General features: G+C 46.0%; 1 protein-coding gene across 1 annotated transcript in view; it reads left to right on the forward strand.

The window, feature by feature from the left end:
- The first annotated feature begins 6,191 nt into the window (after positions 1-6,191).
- The window catches only part of LOC125716356 (TRAF2 and NCK-interacting protein kinase-like), a 53,329-nt gene continuing 43,899 nt past the window's right edge, over positions 6,192-15,621 (forward strand). Inside the window, 2 exon segments of the mRNA XM_048988561.1 lie at positions 6,192-6,602; positions 12,553-12,618. Coding sequence (XP_048844518.1) covers positions 6,546-6,602; positions 12,553-12,618 — 123 coding nt within the window. The 5' untranslated portion in view covers positions 6,192-6,545.

Raw genomic sequence — 15,621 nt, forward strand, 5'->3', positions numbered from 1 at the left:
TTCAACCAACCAGTTGGGTCCTCTGTGAGAGACTTTTTAAACTCATATGGTTGGTTTAAAAAAAAATTTTGGTCTGGACTCGTACTCTCTGGACCCGAGGTATCCATCACGCCTGCAGGCGTCGCAGATCTGTGCCGTACAGTTTGTCCATGACGGTTTCTTTACACGTCTCCTGTGAAAGGTGCCAGGAAGAGATCTCTAACGACATTAAGGAAAATCATCTGGGAGATGGTCGGATCACAGCTTTGCGCCTGAGATGCAGGTGCATCAGTGGAAATTGAAAGTAAAGTCGCGAGATGTTTGACCAGTCGTGCGCTGACATCTCACCCTGCCAACATATGTGGCTCAGTTGGATGAGGGACCACAGGATGCCGTGTCTGTGATCAGACGATTGCTGCTTCGGATCCCAGTGTCTGCGGGATGATTTCACTCCCCAGGCCATAAGCAAGGCCCTCAGTTACTCCGGGGGCTGGCCGGCTCGGCCTTTGCAACACTTAGTATAGAAGCATCTGCTCAAACAATAACAGAGGAATGCAGATCAAGGATAAACTCTATTGTGGTGTTTGTAAACAGGTGCAGTGATTGCAGTAAACATGATGTGCTGTGTTCATGCTTGTGAAAGTTTGTGTGCAATGTTGAAATCTATTCTCTCATGAGTGGTTCCATCACATAAATGAACGATGATTCTGTTAAACAACTAATACGTTCAGTGATTTTAGATACTGTGAACCTACTGGAACAGATCGGCGAGCTGTTGGTGCATCCTCAGTGACCTGCTCCAAGCAATGCAACGTGTCTTGTAATGTGTCTTAAAATGATCCTTCATAATGTGGACAGCTATTTCATGTTCCATTGTAAAACAAAAAAATTGTCATTATCCAAATGCCCCCCAACCTTTTTGTGTCAAGATTTTCACGGGTGGGAGACCAAAAACCATCAAGTGTGTATGCGTGTGTGTGTGTGTGCGTGTGTGTGTGGATTATCTTTATATTACATTGTGGGGAACATTCCCTACAATGTAATAAAAACCTGATTTTTCTTAACATTGTGGGGACCAATCTTTCAGGTTCCCACAAAGATCCGTGAATGCAATCAAAAACTAAAAATGCCAAAAGTAATTTTTTTGGGTACTTATGGGTAAGGTTAGAGCTGGGTAGGGGTTAAGGTCGTCATGTTGGGATGAGAGTTTTACCACATGTGTGGGGAGTCCCCACAAAGATATAATTACAAATCTGTGTGTGTGTCTGTATACATCTGTATACAGTATGTCTGTATTTTCTTGGAAGTGGTCTACATGTTTAATTTTAAGTCAAAGCCACATGTGAAACGTCACAAACACAGTTACACAATGTGTCCAAAATTAAATGCAGATATATACCGTTTTCTTCCCTATTTGCAAATATACAGCATTAACTATTCAGTATAGGCATTCTCCGTTACTGACAACAGAATTCTCAAAATAAGGACAAAAATTAAATTATGCCTGTATCTCCGTTATGGCTGTAACCCTGTCAGTATCACGTCTGCCAACAGTATTTTTCTGGTCACTTTATGACATTGCTCAGAAGGTGAATGTTTATGAACAAAACACTAAAATCTAAATCTAAAACCGATTTAGCAAACAGCTCTAAAAACAGAAGCCTGACAACCATTGAAAGTGCAATTAATAACTGGAAAGGCTCATTTTAAGTTATTGCACTTCAACAAAATAAAATAGCAAGTTATAATATTTTTAACATGCGAGACATTCGTGGATGTTTTAATATAAAATTAACCGAGTACGACGATGGCGCCTCCATTAGTTTCCCGGCGGGACGCTAACTGAATTGGTTTTACTTTAGCTGTGGATTCCGGGTGTCGTGTTCGGTGCACGAGCGGGGAAGCAGATCCAGGAGACGAGAATCCAAAAACGGGGTTTTATTAACAGAACGGGGAGCAGCACAGGACAAACGTTAATGACAGCTCTAAAAAGACACACGTAAATACAGGACATGACATCAGAATGCACGGAGGACATCTGGTACGTTGGAAATACACACCAGGGGAACGAGGTGGGCGTGGCACGTGAGAGGGCTGGACGGAGGGACGCGACACTGGGAGTCTCTGCTTTGTTGAGCCTGAGGTGTCACACTGGTTGGGCGACTGACAGCTGACAAATCATAATGAGCGTTGTTATTTAGGTTTGCACGTTTCAGGAAACGCACATCAGACGATTCCTTGCATCATTCCATGGAAGTTGCTCAGTAAAAATATTGACTCTCCTCATCAAGAGTTTTTTTTCTTTCTTTTTTAACTCACAATGCATCTCTGCCTCACCAGCCACAAGTCTCATTGCAAAATCACAGCTCATCTCCATGGGTTTAACTGGGAATCCGAGGTGGACCGGTCCAGACGGAAGCTTTTGATGGCCAGGAATCATCAGTGTGCTGTCATCCCCAGATAGAGAACGATTAGATTCGTCATAGATGGAGCAGGCTTTGGACAATTTACAGTATGACTCAAATCCATGGTTCTGGGTGGTTGTGGAAGGGCTTCTTTATGGGGCAACGGTTCTGCTCGCCTCCTGCTCTCTCCGAGCTGCCATGCCAGTGATCCGGTTGGGAGGGCTTTGTGTCTCAGCGCTCTGTCCCCATTAGCCTGATCAGATAGAGCAGAACGTATCGCCACATGAATTATGCACCTCAGAAATGTCGGGAGTGATGTTGCGTAACAGCACCTCCCTGGAGACATGGATGGGGATATTTCTAGCCTGGCTCGGCGAGTGTGTATTTATTTCTCATGCAGAAAAACAAGTTCTGGGCCAAAGCTGAACAGGCCTTTTGATGCCTTTCTGGAATCCCCTACACTGGCTCAAGCAGGGAACCTGCACTTCACCTGCAATTTTGGAGCAAAGTAGATTACAGTAAGTAATGCAAGTCCGAGCAAGTGTGAAATACAAATAATAAAAAAACCTCATGTTACGAGGTGGGGGCGGCATGGTGGTGCAGTGGTTAGCACTGTCGCCTCACACCTCTGGGACCCGGGTTCGTAGTCTCCGCCTGGGTCACATGTGTGTGGAGTTTGCATGTTCTCCCCATGTCGTTGTGGGGTTTCCTCCGGGTACTCCGGTTTCCCCCCACAGTCCAAAAACATGCTGAGGCTAATTGGAGTTGCTAAATTGCCCGTAGGAGTGCATGTGTGAGTGAATGGTGTGTGAGTGTGCCCTGCGATGGGCTGGCCCCCCCATCCTGGGTTGTTCCCTGCCTCGAGCCCATAGCTTCTGGGATAGGCTCCGGACCCCCTGCGACCCAGTAAGATAAGCAGTTTGGGAAGTGGATGGATGGATATATGTAATATTTATCCTATATCTGTTATACCAGTGATCCTCAACCTTTTTCCCATTCCAGCTCAGTCGCGACCCTGCATCAACCATAGGTTTAAATTAACGCTATAATCAAGTGCGCGGTGCACTCTGCAGTGCACCGCGATCAAATCTGATTGGATGTGCCAGTGAATTTTAAATTAGGCATCTGTGGTTTGGCTTCTTGGATTGGTTGAGTGTTCACTAGTTTAAGCAGCTGCAGACCCAAGACCCATTTTCATAGGTTAATTTTAGGATTGACACTGGAAAATCTGATCAGGGATCAGCACTGGAGCTTGCTGGTATTAAAATGCTTACATATTAAACTCCGCCTTGCGGCCCCATCAGAGCTGGCTGTGACCCTATTTAGTGTGAGTATTGTGTAAAAACACTGACCTTCAGTGATCTATGTGGGTTAGGGTTTGACAGTGATTTCATGAGGAAATTAACCTTCCGGAAGTGATGGTATTTGTACAGTTTTTCCTTTCTGCTGAAATACATACAGTACACTTACGCGGTTGTTTTAAGTGAAAGGCAGTAGATCAATAAGGAACTAGGTAAATAAATATCTATCAGTTTGTAAAGGAAAAGTGGTTTGAAGACTAATGAGTGGATTAGAGAAAAATGTACCTTGAAAACAGATGCATAGAAGAAAGCAGTTCCAATGAATGTCAATTGTAACTATGAGTTTGTTTACCTGGCATTCAAATCAGGAAGTACAACTTAGTAACTATGAATCAGATGGAGCCAGGAAACTGCTCCCTTGGAAGAGACAGGTGACTGGACTTTCTGTACTAATGTTTGCACTGATTCAAGGCCTGAATGAAAGAGTTTCATCGGGTTTGGTGATCGCTAAATTGTCCTGGAAATTACGAAAGAGCATATAAGCCTGCAGGACAGTCCCACATTTCAGGGAGCGTTTCTGGATTCCAGCCTGGCAATTTACAGATAAAAATCCCCCTTTTCTAATACATTCGCTTCTCCTTTGTCTATTGAGTCTTCCGATGCCAAGGTACGACTTATCACCCACTTACATGGCCTAAATTTGATTTTCAACAATTTGCGTGCGAAAAGAAGTTCCCCCGCCTCAATAATTTTCCACTTTAGACCAGAATTACTGAATTGAACCCATACACATGAGAAGGGATGTGTCCAATATATCAACTACTGTGTGTGAGTGCTGGTAATGCAATGAAATATGATTCAAGATACATTTCAACAGGGTTCACCAACAAAACATGACCATAAAATCCCATGTTATGAAATATTGTAGCGTGAGCTGGGAGGTAATTGAGTGTCTTTAAATTACGTCATCAAGTCACACTGAGTCATAATATCTATTATTATGTAAGAAAACAGGTTCTATATATGTTCAGTCGACGAATACATACAGATACACGCCTATTGTATTGCTGAAATTACAGTAGATGTTCTGCAGTATATTTATTTTATATACAAACACACATATGTGTGTTACAGGATACCAGTCCATCACAGTCCATGCACACACACTTACACACTCGCACACAGGGGTGTCATGGATACTGTGGCAGATACAGGGGGCCTGTGGCTGGACGGGGACGTAGTGATTTGTGAATCATTCGCGATCGAGTTTAACCTTTAGATGATTCCTTGTTCACAATTTTTCAGAGTGAAGTGACCTTTGTAGAAATACAATATGAGTAAAAAAAATCAATTCTTTACATTAAAAATACATTATATAGGTGGAGAAATGATGCGTGAGAGACGACTGACGGAAAATGTAGTCATTCATCAACACAGGATACACGGGGCTCATGGCTGGGATGCATCCTGGACGGTCTGTGTACACCAGTGGTTCTCAAACCTGGTCCTCGGGCCCCACTGCCCTGCTTGTTTTCCTGCTATCCCTGCTTGTTTTCCTGCTATCCCTGCTTGTTTTCCTGCTATCCCTGCTCGTTTTCCAGCTATCCCTGCTCGTTTTCCTGCTATCCCTGCTTGTTTTCCAGCTATCCCCGCTTGTTTTCCTGCTATCCCTGCCACGATCATTCGCTATGGCCAGTCAATTCATATCATGAATAAGACCAAAACATTGTAATTATACATTATATAGGCAGATAATGGAAAATCATAGGTAGCGATTAAAAATACACAGCTGATATATTTCACAATGGCACTCTTCCCTGGAAAATAATGAAATATGTACAATGCAGAGTCCCCTCGCCATACTGTGAAACAACAGAGGAGCTGCTCACACCGAAGCGCTGTCTTGTGGACTCTGTGATGAATTTAATATTGGGACTTTCTGGAAAGGTGTGTAGAGACAGGTGCCATGTCGCTAACAGGATTATCCCTAATATATTTCACGGCACAGTGGTTCCCCAGCCAACATTTCTGTTACCTCCCGGGACCCCACGCGCAGTATACAGCAGCTCATCTCAATCCGTGTACAGCCTTGGCATCTATTTTGTATTTACACCCTTCATAGCCTTTAAATAGATTTGACCCACGGCTGACACAGTTGTCGGTTTTCAAATAAAGCGCCCTGCTGGTAAAAGAATCAGCAGCGGTTTTGATATTATGGCCCAACGTGGATTAGTACTACCAAAGACTTATGGGTCCACCTGAATTTTATATCAATAGTAAAATTAGTTATGCAAATATATACGCCGAAAAAGGTTCCTTGGACAGTTCATTGATTTGCTGATCCGCTATCTACTTAAATATGCTCATCTGATTAGACAAATTGCACTCCGGATCTGCGGTGCGTCTTGACGCACGGGAACGACCACACGCACACGCGCACACACACACACACACAAACACACGCGCGCGCGCAGGGAGTAGGTGGGTGTTCCAAGGCGCTGTGCCCGCCTCCTCTCTGCCCATCCCTGATAGATATGTGCTGGTCCTCTATCTCCGGACATTAGATCTTCTCCTTTCATCGCAGCGCACAGTCTGTACAAGGCGATTTCGCCCGCTGCGGCGCTCAGCATGCCGGCCTTCGGTGCGCCAGCGAACCGCCTTTAACGCAGCCCCCTATGCTGTCCGTATTGTTTGCTTTCAGGAGCCTTTTCTTTTTTTCTATTCTTTTTACAAATTTATTTAAAGCAGGATCGCTGGAATTGTTTCAGATCAAGACACCGGGGAGAGTGGAGAATCTATATTTTTGGCCGAACTAAGTGGGCGATTGCTTAATTTTGAATCTCATTGAAAATAAGTAAACATGGCGAGCGACTCTCCGGCTCGAAGTCTGGATGAAATTGACCTTTCTGCGTTAAGGGTAAGTTGAGTGAGGAAATGGTAATGAATCGGGCTTTTTTCTGGCTGTTAGCAAAGAAACGATGAATTGGCCGCTATATTGCAGTTATGCACCTGATCCGGATCACTGATACTAAGTCGCACGGTACAATAAGCACGCCGTTGGTGTGGCAGTGTTGTTAATCTGTCCGCTTTCTAGGCACCTTTTACTCCAAATGTCATAACTAACCACGGTATTATATTGGATGAGCGAAATATGTTATTCGAAGACCAGGTATCCTAGATGTGCAAACTGTTTAGTGTAACGGTTTGTCAAGGAAAAATGCCTATGGTATACTGGTTTTTGACGCGCATACAGGGATTGCTATCTGTTATAAAGGGTTTAATTGGGAAGTGATTGTATAAGTGCACCTTCATCAGCATCAGCCCATTGTGGAAACTATCATTTTTTTCTGCAGTTTACGCGCACATTGTGTTTATTGGATGAATAACTGTTACAGTAACAATTCCGCAGTTTATCGATATTTTGCCGGACACGGTTTATTATACTGTAATGCCGAGTTTATATGAAGTCGAGTGTGTTGCTATTGATTTTGCATATTGTTCTTTTGGACTCAAGACTTTACAATTGCAATGCTCACCGAGTGACTCGATCGTTACTGCCTACTGACTGTAAATTAGACGGTACTTTTTTTTTTTTTTTTGAAGCGGCAAAATCCTGTCCTCGCTGACCTCCAGTTTCCCGATGTAACAAAACTACTTGCAACTGGTAATTAACCAAAGGACAGGTACTTGGAGTTTGACGTACGCGCCTTTATTACTGGGAACTGGTGTAATTAATAACTGTTAATAGCCTACCAATAAAAACTGAGTCATTTAATTAAGGAAACAATATAGCCTACGGTAACATATTATTGATATTTATGTGCATGTTACGTTTTAGCAATCGTTGCTAAACAACAAATAGTAGTATCAAGAAAATCGCAAACATATTGCTAGTAATGGGTTGACAAATTCGCAATGAATATAGCCTATTTCAGTTATGCGCTGAAGCAATAACTTTAATTCATATGCATTCAGTACATAGCGGTCCGTGTCAGTATTTTCATTCTGTCGTGAAAGGACACCTGGCTCCGTCCACGCTGCTGGTTTTACTGTGTTTCATGAGGAGAAAAATCATTGGGTGTATTTTCTTCCTCTTTTATTTTACATCCGTGTGGACTGTGACGTGAAGGCCGGTGCACGGTTCACGTGGCTGTCTGCTCCTTGGCCAGTCCCGTTTCCGGCCTCCTGCCAGCGGAGCCTGTGGCGCTGTCCTAATCAGCTAACAGGACAGACTCACCCAGGTGGAATATTTTTCCCAATCTCACCATTAGAGTAAGCAGAAAAGGGTGAGAGGGACAGCAATCATTCTTCACCTGCTGAAACTGTTGACACTCTTGTGTTCTGTGGATCAGTAAACACTGATTCGTTGGGGGGGGGGGGGATGGATTCATGACATTTTTTTTCAGTGAACAAGCCAAAATATGTCTGTGCTGCAGGTCTGCATGTTTTGAGGGCACTCTGGTGCTCTCCGGCCTTTAACCCCGCCATCAGAAGATTCATTTTTTTGGAAACTGCTGGCCCAGCAAATAAATAAGATTTTTGCCATTGGCTGGACTGAACTGTCTGGCTTTTTGGCTGATGCACCCATTCTGGAATCAGCTTACCCCTTTTTTCCCAGAATGCACCTGTGCACCACAAAAGTTTGCGGGATTTGCAAGATGTGCCTGTCTGAAGAGCAGCTTGACTTCTCGGTCTTGTTGCGCTCTCTACGTTATGGCCTTTGAGGGAAAAGGCTAAGTTCAGTGCAGCGCTGATGCTGGCTGACTCAGCGCTGTGTTGTGGAAGAAGGACTCCATGGTCTGCATCATCTTAGAAGACAGGAGAACCCAGGTCATGAGAGAATAAGCAGGCGCTTGCCTTGGCACAAACAGCAGACCCTTTCACATTTTGGCAGAAGCAAGGAAGTTTGAGGGCAAATATCTCAGGCTTGGTTCTCAAACTTCTTTGTGCGTGTGTGTAGTTCTCGGACATTTGGAGCAACTGTGCTATGGATCGGTGCTTAACGTAGCGTAAAATTGTCTGTAGAGTGAGAGCGGTCAATCGACCTCTGGAAACAATTGGCCCTGACCTGGACCTGTCAGTTCGCTGTCTTTTGAAAAATTTTTCTCTTAATTTTTTTTTCTTTTCACTCTTGCAAGACACAGGAGAGAGATCGGTGTAGCTTGCTATCGATAACGGGCGCTAACTTTAACGTTGCCCACTTTGCATGCGACTTTAAGGTGCATATGTTGCTGACGTGTCAAACGGGATTGAAAAATCGTAACTCCGATAAGCTCTGCTTTCCCTTTCGGAAGCGTGCCGGCCTGCTCTAAACCTCCCACCGTTCTGGCCTGCTTTGTTCGTTGTGGCTGAATTGCTCCCTGCATCTTTATACCTAGTTGAAGCAGCACTTTAAGTCAGTGCCTGCCTTCTTTAACCCTGTGCGGAGCCAGACCTGACCCCCGATACGATCTCACGCCGGCTCGCTGTGCCGGAATCTTGCAAAACTGCAGTCGGATTGTTTTGTTTTCACTGTAACGTCGGATCGGTGGCAAAAACATCCAAAGATCACCTGGTTTAATCGCTGTCTTTTCATTGGTCATTTGTCCGTCTCTGTAGCCTACAGTGTGAACAGTAATCTCTGGGATAACTCTACTCAAGCATTGTGTCTGCATTTATGCACAGTATAGCGATAAGCGTAATTTTATTGTACAATAATAAATATTATAACCAGGCATTGGAGTTTTCATTCTTTTTTACTGGCTCTGGAAGCTGCGTGGTAGGGTGCAGTGTAACCGATGGCAACGGCGAGGCCGGCACAACATGCCCTCATCTCCACTGGTATCTGATTGGGATTGGCTAGCAGCCAAACGCAGACCATCAAATGGTGGGGGGGAGGGGGGGTCATGTGACAAATTCGTGCGTGTGGGGTTGTGTATGCACGTGCACTTTCATTTTAAATCAGTCTCTCAGTGTAATTTGGTGAGAGAATTCCTGCTAATAATCAGACAACCACAAACTGACTCATTCTAAAGAACTGATGTGTTTCCCATTCCCCCTCAGTGCCGGTTGAGAAACACACCTGGTTTTATGTTTCCTTATCCTTGGGACTTGTCAACTCTTGTCTCCACTTCAGCCTGGTCCACAGAAGTCCCCCCCCCCCCCCCCCCCCCCTCAATGCACTGCATACCTTTGTTCCGTACGCCAACTTGTCAGTGGGGTTGAGCTACAGATAATTTAGCTTCCCTTTACAAAGAATAAGATGCTAATCGTACTTATTTTTTTTTTTAGAATGCTAAATCTGCTCCAGTGCTTATTATGGGATGCTGTGTCCCCCTGTCTCATGGGGTAGTGGAGGGAGACATCGACCCATGGCACTGGTGCGTGTGTGTGAGCATGCAGATGGGACACAGCAGGCATGCAGTTTACATGTATGTACGTGTGTGAGCAGGGGCTGACACACACACACACACACACACACACACACACTGTCAGGTCTCCTGCATGACCATCCAGCCTATGAAATATGAATGCAGTTGGGATATTTTTATCCTGAGGCTCCTGGTCATTTATGAAGTGGAGCGACACAAAGTATTTTAATGGCTGAAGATCTGCATAATTCTGCGGCTTTTGGGCTTCTGGTCCACAGAACAGTCGGTGTCCGTGTTTGAGGGGTGTGTGTGTGTGTGTGTGTGTGTGTGTGTGTGTGTGTGTGTGGTCACCTGGCCACGTTGTGTGCTTATGTTTCTCTGCCCAACAGTGGGTACTACTAGCAGTAGGGCAAGGATTTGGATAATCCCTCTAATGGGGGGGGGGGGGGGCAGTGTGTGGCTCAGCAGGTTGCTGTGCCCGTGATCAGAAGGTTGCTTGTTCATGTCCTGGGGTTACCAGATTTCACTGTTGGCTCCCAGAACAAGACCCTTGACCCCCCCAGTTACAACCCCATTTCCAAAGAAGTTGGGTTGCTGTGTAAAATGTAAAAAAAAAAAAACAGAATGCAGTGATTTTACAAATCATATAAACCCATATTTAATTGGAAATCGAAGAAAGGCAACATATTAAATGTTGAAACTGAGAAAAGTGATTTGTTTTATGATGTTTTACGACACATTATATGCTCAACTTGAGGGTTTCAAAAAAGTTTGGACAGGGACGTGTTTACCAAGGTGCTGCATCACCGCTTCCTGGGAACCCTGGGGACTGAGGAGACCCAGTCGCTGGAGTTTTGAAAGTGAAACATCGTCCCTTCTTGCCTGATAAAATCTGCTCACAGGTTGGAGCCTCTCTTGTGTCTTTCGTTTCATGACGCGCCGAATGTCTCCAGTGGGCGACCGGACCGGCCCGCCGGCAGGCCGAACCCCGGGGGCTGCCTGATCCCGCATTCTCAAATCCATGTCGCTTCTGATAAAGGAATCTGGTAAATCAGTTATATATGAATGAGGCTAAAGATCATTTTCCCGTCCAGAACAGACTGTATTTTGATTGGTTCGCCTGGCCAAAGGGTATGTAAAGTTAGGGTGTCCATTGGCCAGGTTCTCCCCATCCAATCCTAGCGTAGCTTGGCTCTCCCTAAGCTGGACTGTTTTTAGAATTTTAGGATTGATCACATGACGACAAATCCGCCACGCAATTGGTGGGCAGTTCCATTTGGTGCCAGTCTGTTTGAGGGGTGGCTTTGGAGGAAGTGCTGGGCAAGTGGCGCGTGTTCAGCAGCCGAAAGTGCTGAGGCAGACAGCTGAGGTGGCGTGACCCACTTTTCTGCTGATTTTAGTGGCAGATTTAGCATGAAGTCAATGCTGTTTAAGACCTTGCTGTCAACCTGCTGCTTGAGGTCACTCACTGTCTAATATATGCCATCATTTCCTAGGAACTTTCTGAGTTCTTGTGGCATTTCTTTATTTATGGGTGTGTGAGATGTTTACCAGGCAATTATATGCTTAATTCCTGTGTTGCTTTCTCCAACACAAATCTTTTGTCAGCTTCTTGTTGGCAAACAATGGCGTTTTTCGCTGGAGATTGGGTGCCGCCTTCCAGCGAAGCATGTCAGAGGGGGGCCTGCCCTGCCGGTGCCACGGGCTGTTATCGCGTCAGCCTGCTGGCAGTGCTGCTGAAAGCAAACCCAGGGAGGGGCGCGGTCTCCTCTGCCTGCCTTCTCTGGGAAGTTCAGTTTGTTTTGACTGCCACCGTTTTGATAAATCGACACCCCATGTCCAGCGAGTCAAACTCCAGCGCTTGGCCTCCTTCGGCGCGGCCCTTAAATGAAGTAGATCTCTCCCCCCCCCCCCCCCCCCCCACCTGCCCTGTTCTCTCTGAGTGGGAAACGCTTCCTGCTGCCAGACCCTTGGTTAAACCTTGCTGCTGTTTCCTAATATTTATATAATCGACTACAGAACAGTTGGCCTGATTTTTCTAGTCTCTCTGTATGTGTCTCCCCCCCCCCACCCCCCCACCCCCCCACAGTCCAAAAACATGCTAAGGTGAATTATTATTGTTTTTCATTTTTGTTATTCGTTTGTTTTCACACCAATAAGACAGAAATTTTTCTAAATATATGCAGCATATACTTCATTGCCGCTACTTGAAGATAAGCATCGTTTCTGTCATGCCGGGGATTCCAGCGGTACTCATGATGTTCCCCTATAAACATAAAGGGGTCGTTTAAGGGTCCCTGCACCCACTGCACCCGCCACGTGTTGTCAGTGAGTCACGGTTCCCTGGAAGTTGTTTTGGGCCGAGAGGCGTGCTCCGAAAATGCGCCCCCACCTCTTCCCTGGAGATGCCATATTACTATGCCACAGAATGATTTATGGTTCACGGTGGAACCTTCACCATAAACGCCGGGGCGCTGAGCCAAAGTCTCACCTGATTTCTCTATCCTCTCCCTCCAGGACCCTGCTGGTATCTTTGAACTGGTGGAACTGGTTGGCAATGGGACGTACGGCCAGGTGTACAAGGTAAACACAAGCTCTGTCTCGCTCTCTCTCTCTCTCTTCCCGTTGGGCTGGGGTGGAGGTGGCATCGGAGCATTTTGCTGGGGGTGAACATCTCCTGAATGATGCTGTGCAGGATGAGGGGTGGACATCTCCTGCCCTGGCCTCCCCTGCACCATTGAGGTTGCCTCCTCACCTTTTCTGCGCCGCCGTGATGCTTAATCCGCCCCCACTGTTTAGAATCCTCTTCCTTAGTTATTTGCTTCGCCTCCCTTGAACCCGGGTTCTCATTCACGGAAGCTGTGCCACGCCCGGTAATGAGCCTCGCTCGTTTATCTGCGACCTGAAGGAATGAGATTCCCGTGACCAGCTCAGAGATTTTTACTATTTGTTGTTGCTGTCTGCCGATATGGAAAGAAGGTGGAGTACCAGGCAAGGCGTGGAATAATATTCTTCCTCATTTGGGCCGGTTTCCGGCCATCCTAAAAAACACGCACGCTGCCATCTTTTTCTCCGCCGTCTTCGGTGACACGCGAGACCGGCGTCTTTGCTTTGTTTTAGTCTCCCGAGGCCAGAAGGCTGGGGACAGTCCCGCACGTTCCAGAGCCATTTGCTTAGTGAATCGTCCAGGGTGAATCACAAAATGTTACCTAATTCTCCACATATATTCATCACATGAAGTTTATGTGATACGCTTCAGTTTACAACCGCAGTGCCGGTGTATAATCGCAACACGCTCACTGTCGACATTTTGCTGTTGCTGTTCTTACTTTGTGTACGATGTTATAAAATGTCCTTGACTGCGAGAAAAACACTTTATAAATAATTTAATAATTATTTATTATTATTACTATTATATACTCATGGGATTTATTCCATTATTGTTCAACGTCAGGAAGGTGAACTTGAGGTCTTTAAAAGAAATGGTGTGAAGGTCACGTGTGATGGAATCAAACTTCCTGTATCCTTAAAATAACTTTTTTTTTTTTTTGTTTTTAAACCACACTTTCTGGAGGAAGGACAAAGCGCGGGTTATCCAGGAACTGCCAGCTTCCTGCCTCCGTGTTGAGTTGGGGTGGCGGTGGGTGGGGGGGGGATATGTGCAGAGGGTCTGCCAGCCAAGCAACAAGAGCTTCCTTTAAACTGCTCTGCCGGACCTGTCGGAGGGTGGCCGGCGTCCTTTTCCCAGAATGCAGTTCTCATAGGGAGCCGTCCGCTTTTATCAGGCAGGACCAGAAGCTGCGGGGGATGTAGAACTGGGTCACCGGAACCGATAACGCCCCCGACTGTCAGAACCTCGGCATGGGGTCCGCTCTGACGTGTCTCTGGGGTTGTCGTTGATGTGGTGACTGTCCCCTTCTCCAGTGACAGAGGATCGAAAAGCAGGACATGAACTGCAGGACGTTCCCATGACTTTAACATTGCCTGACCCCCCCCCCCCCCCCCACACACACACCCATGAGTCTCAGACTCTTAAGGTTGGGGGTCTGCCTTTTTAATCTCACGGTTTAGTATTTTGACATACTTGTCCTCTATCCTTAGAGGCCCCTACAGCAGAAGGTGGCCTCTTCTCTTGTACGAAACAGTAAAACTGCAGCACTATTTCCAGCTTATTTTAGGTGACTTTGGCCTATTTTTGGTCACGCCACCCTGCAGAAATTCCTCGCTCTCCGCGCAGCTCGATGCCGCGGATCTTATCCGCCGCCTCTGTCATTCCCACACTTTCGGCGATCTTCTCCTCGCACAGTTGTTTGCATGCTGGCACCAGTGAAAGCGAAAGGAATTTTCGCAGGGACGTCGATTAAATCTGCCCCGGGTGCTTGTTTGTACCGTGTCGTCCGTCGGCTCTCTCCTAGTGGGGGATTAGATGCAGGTTTCTGAGTGTACAAAAGCTCTGATGCAAAACCATATATTGACATACTGGGACAGAACAGTCACAGCTATTATGGGATGTAGGTGCCTTTAGTGTCAGTTATAGCCTGATATCACTCTGAATCCGCCTTCGTAAAAACTCCTCCTCATGCAAAGCTTTTGAGTTTTGGAAAATCTCCTTTAATTAAAGAAGAAATGCCGCAGAACAGTTGCATGTAATTTGCAAGCAGAAATTAATCGCAGCACTCCAATGAATACGCATTAGATGCATCCGACTGTCCGACGCGGTTGATCAGTCGGACACATCGTACACTTCAAAACGTTCATTTTGGCTGCGCCGTTAAGAATCGCTTGTTTTCAGACAGCAGTTCAGCTGTCGAGATGGACGGATTGCGTGAGTGAGATTTAAGATCTCCTGTTATTCACTGAACTATCAAATGAGGTGGAACAGAAAGTGCTGCTTTCATCGGTTGGATGGATGGATAGGTGGATAGGTGGGTCCATTCCTGATGATCAGAGCACTTATGTGGCATCGGTGATAATGAAATTCCATTTAAGGCAGTTTATTAGTTGTTTTTTGGTAGTAAAACCTCTTCACCTGAATAGAGCGGCAATTTGCAGAGAGGGCCTTCTGCAGAATGTCACAGTGGCCTCATTGAAGAAGTGGCTATTATGGCGGTCCCGGTTTGTGCCACAAAGTGTCAGTGGGGGGGGGGGGGGGAGGAGTGTGAGAGCAGCAGGCATCTGTAGCTGCATGCTCTCTTGGAACGTCGCAAGTCCTTGAATGCAGGACCGCATAAATTTACACTTTGTGTTTCCCTCCCACCTTTAATACTTAATGGTCAGAACGGAGTGGGGCTGCTTTGCCGGACTCTGAGATGAGGGGGACGCCTGACTGTGGGCACTGGAATGGCAAAGCTCGCCGCCTTCGCTGAATAGTCCTGCTTAGAATCATAATGGTTAATGGGTCCCCTTTCTGCTTCACGTGCATAGAACTTCGACGCCATTGGCCGAGCTTTTTTATTTGGACCAATCAAAAGCGCTGTTTTATCTGGGGATGGGGAGATTAGGGCTACTGTCCCACGCTGCGGTAATTCCTTACTGAGACACTCGGGATGTTTCCCAGAGCTAGGCAGGCATCCAATGAGGTTTCCC

Source organism: Brienomyrus brachyistius, chromosome 21, assembly GCF_023856365.1.
Source record: "Brienomyrus brachyistius isolate T26 chromosome 21, BBRACH_0.4, whole genome shotgun sequence".
Taxonomy (NCBI): domain Eukaryota; kingdom Metazoa; phylum Chordata; class Actinopteri; order Osteoglossiformes; family Mormyridae; genus Brienomyrus; species Brienomyrus brachyistius.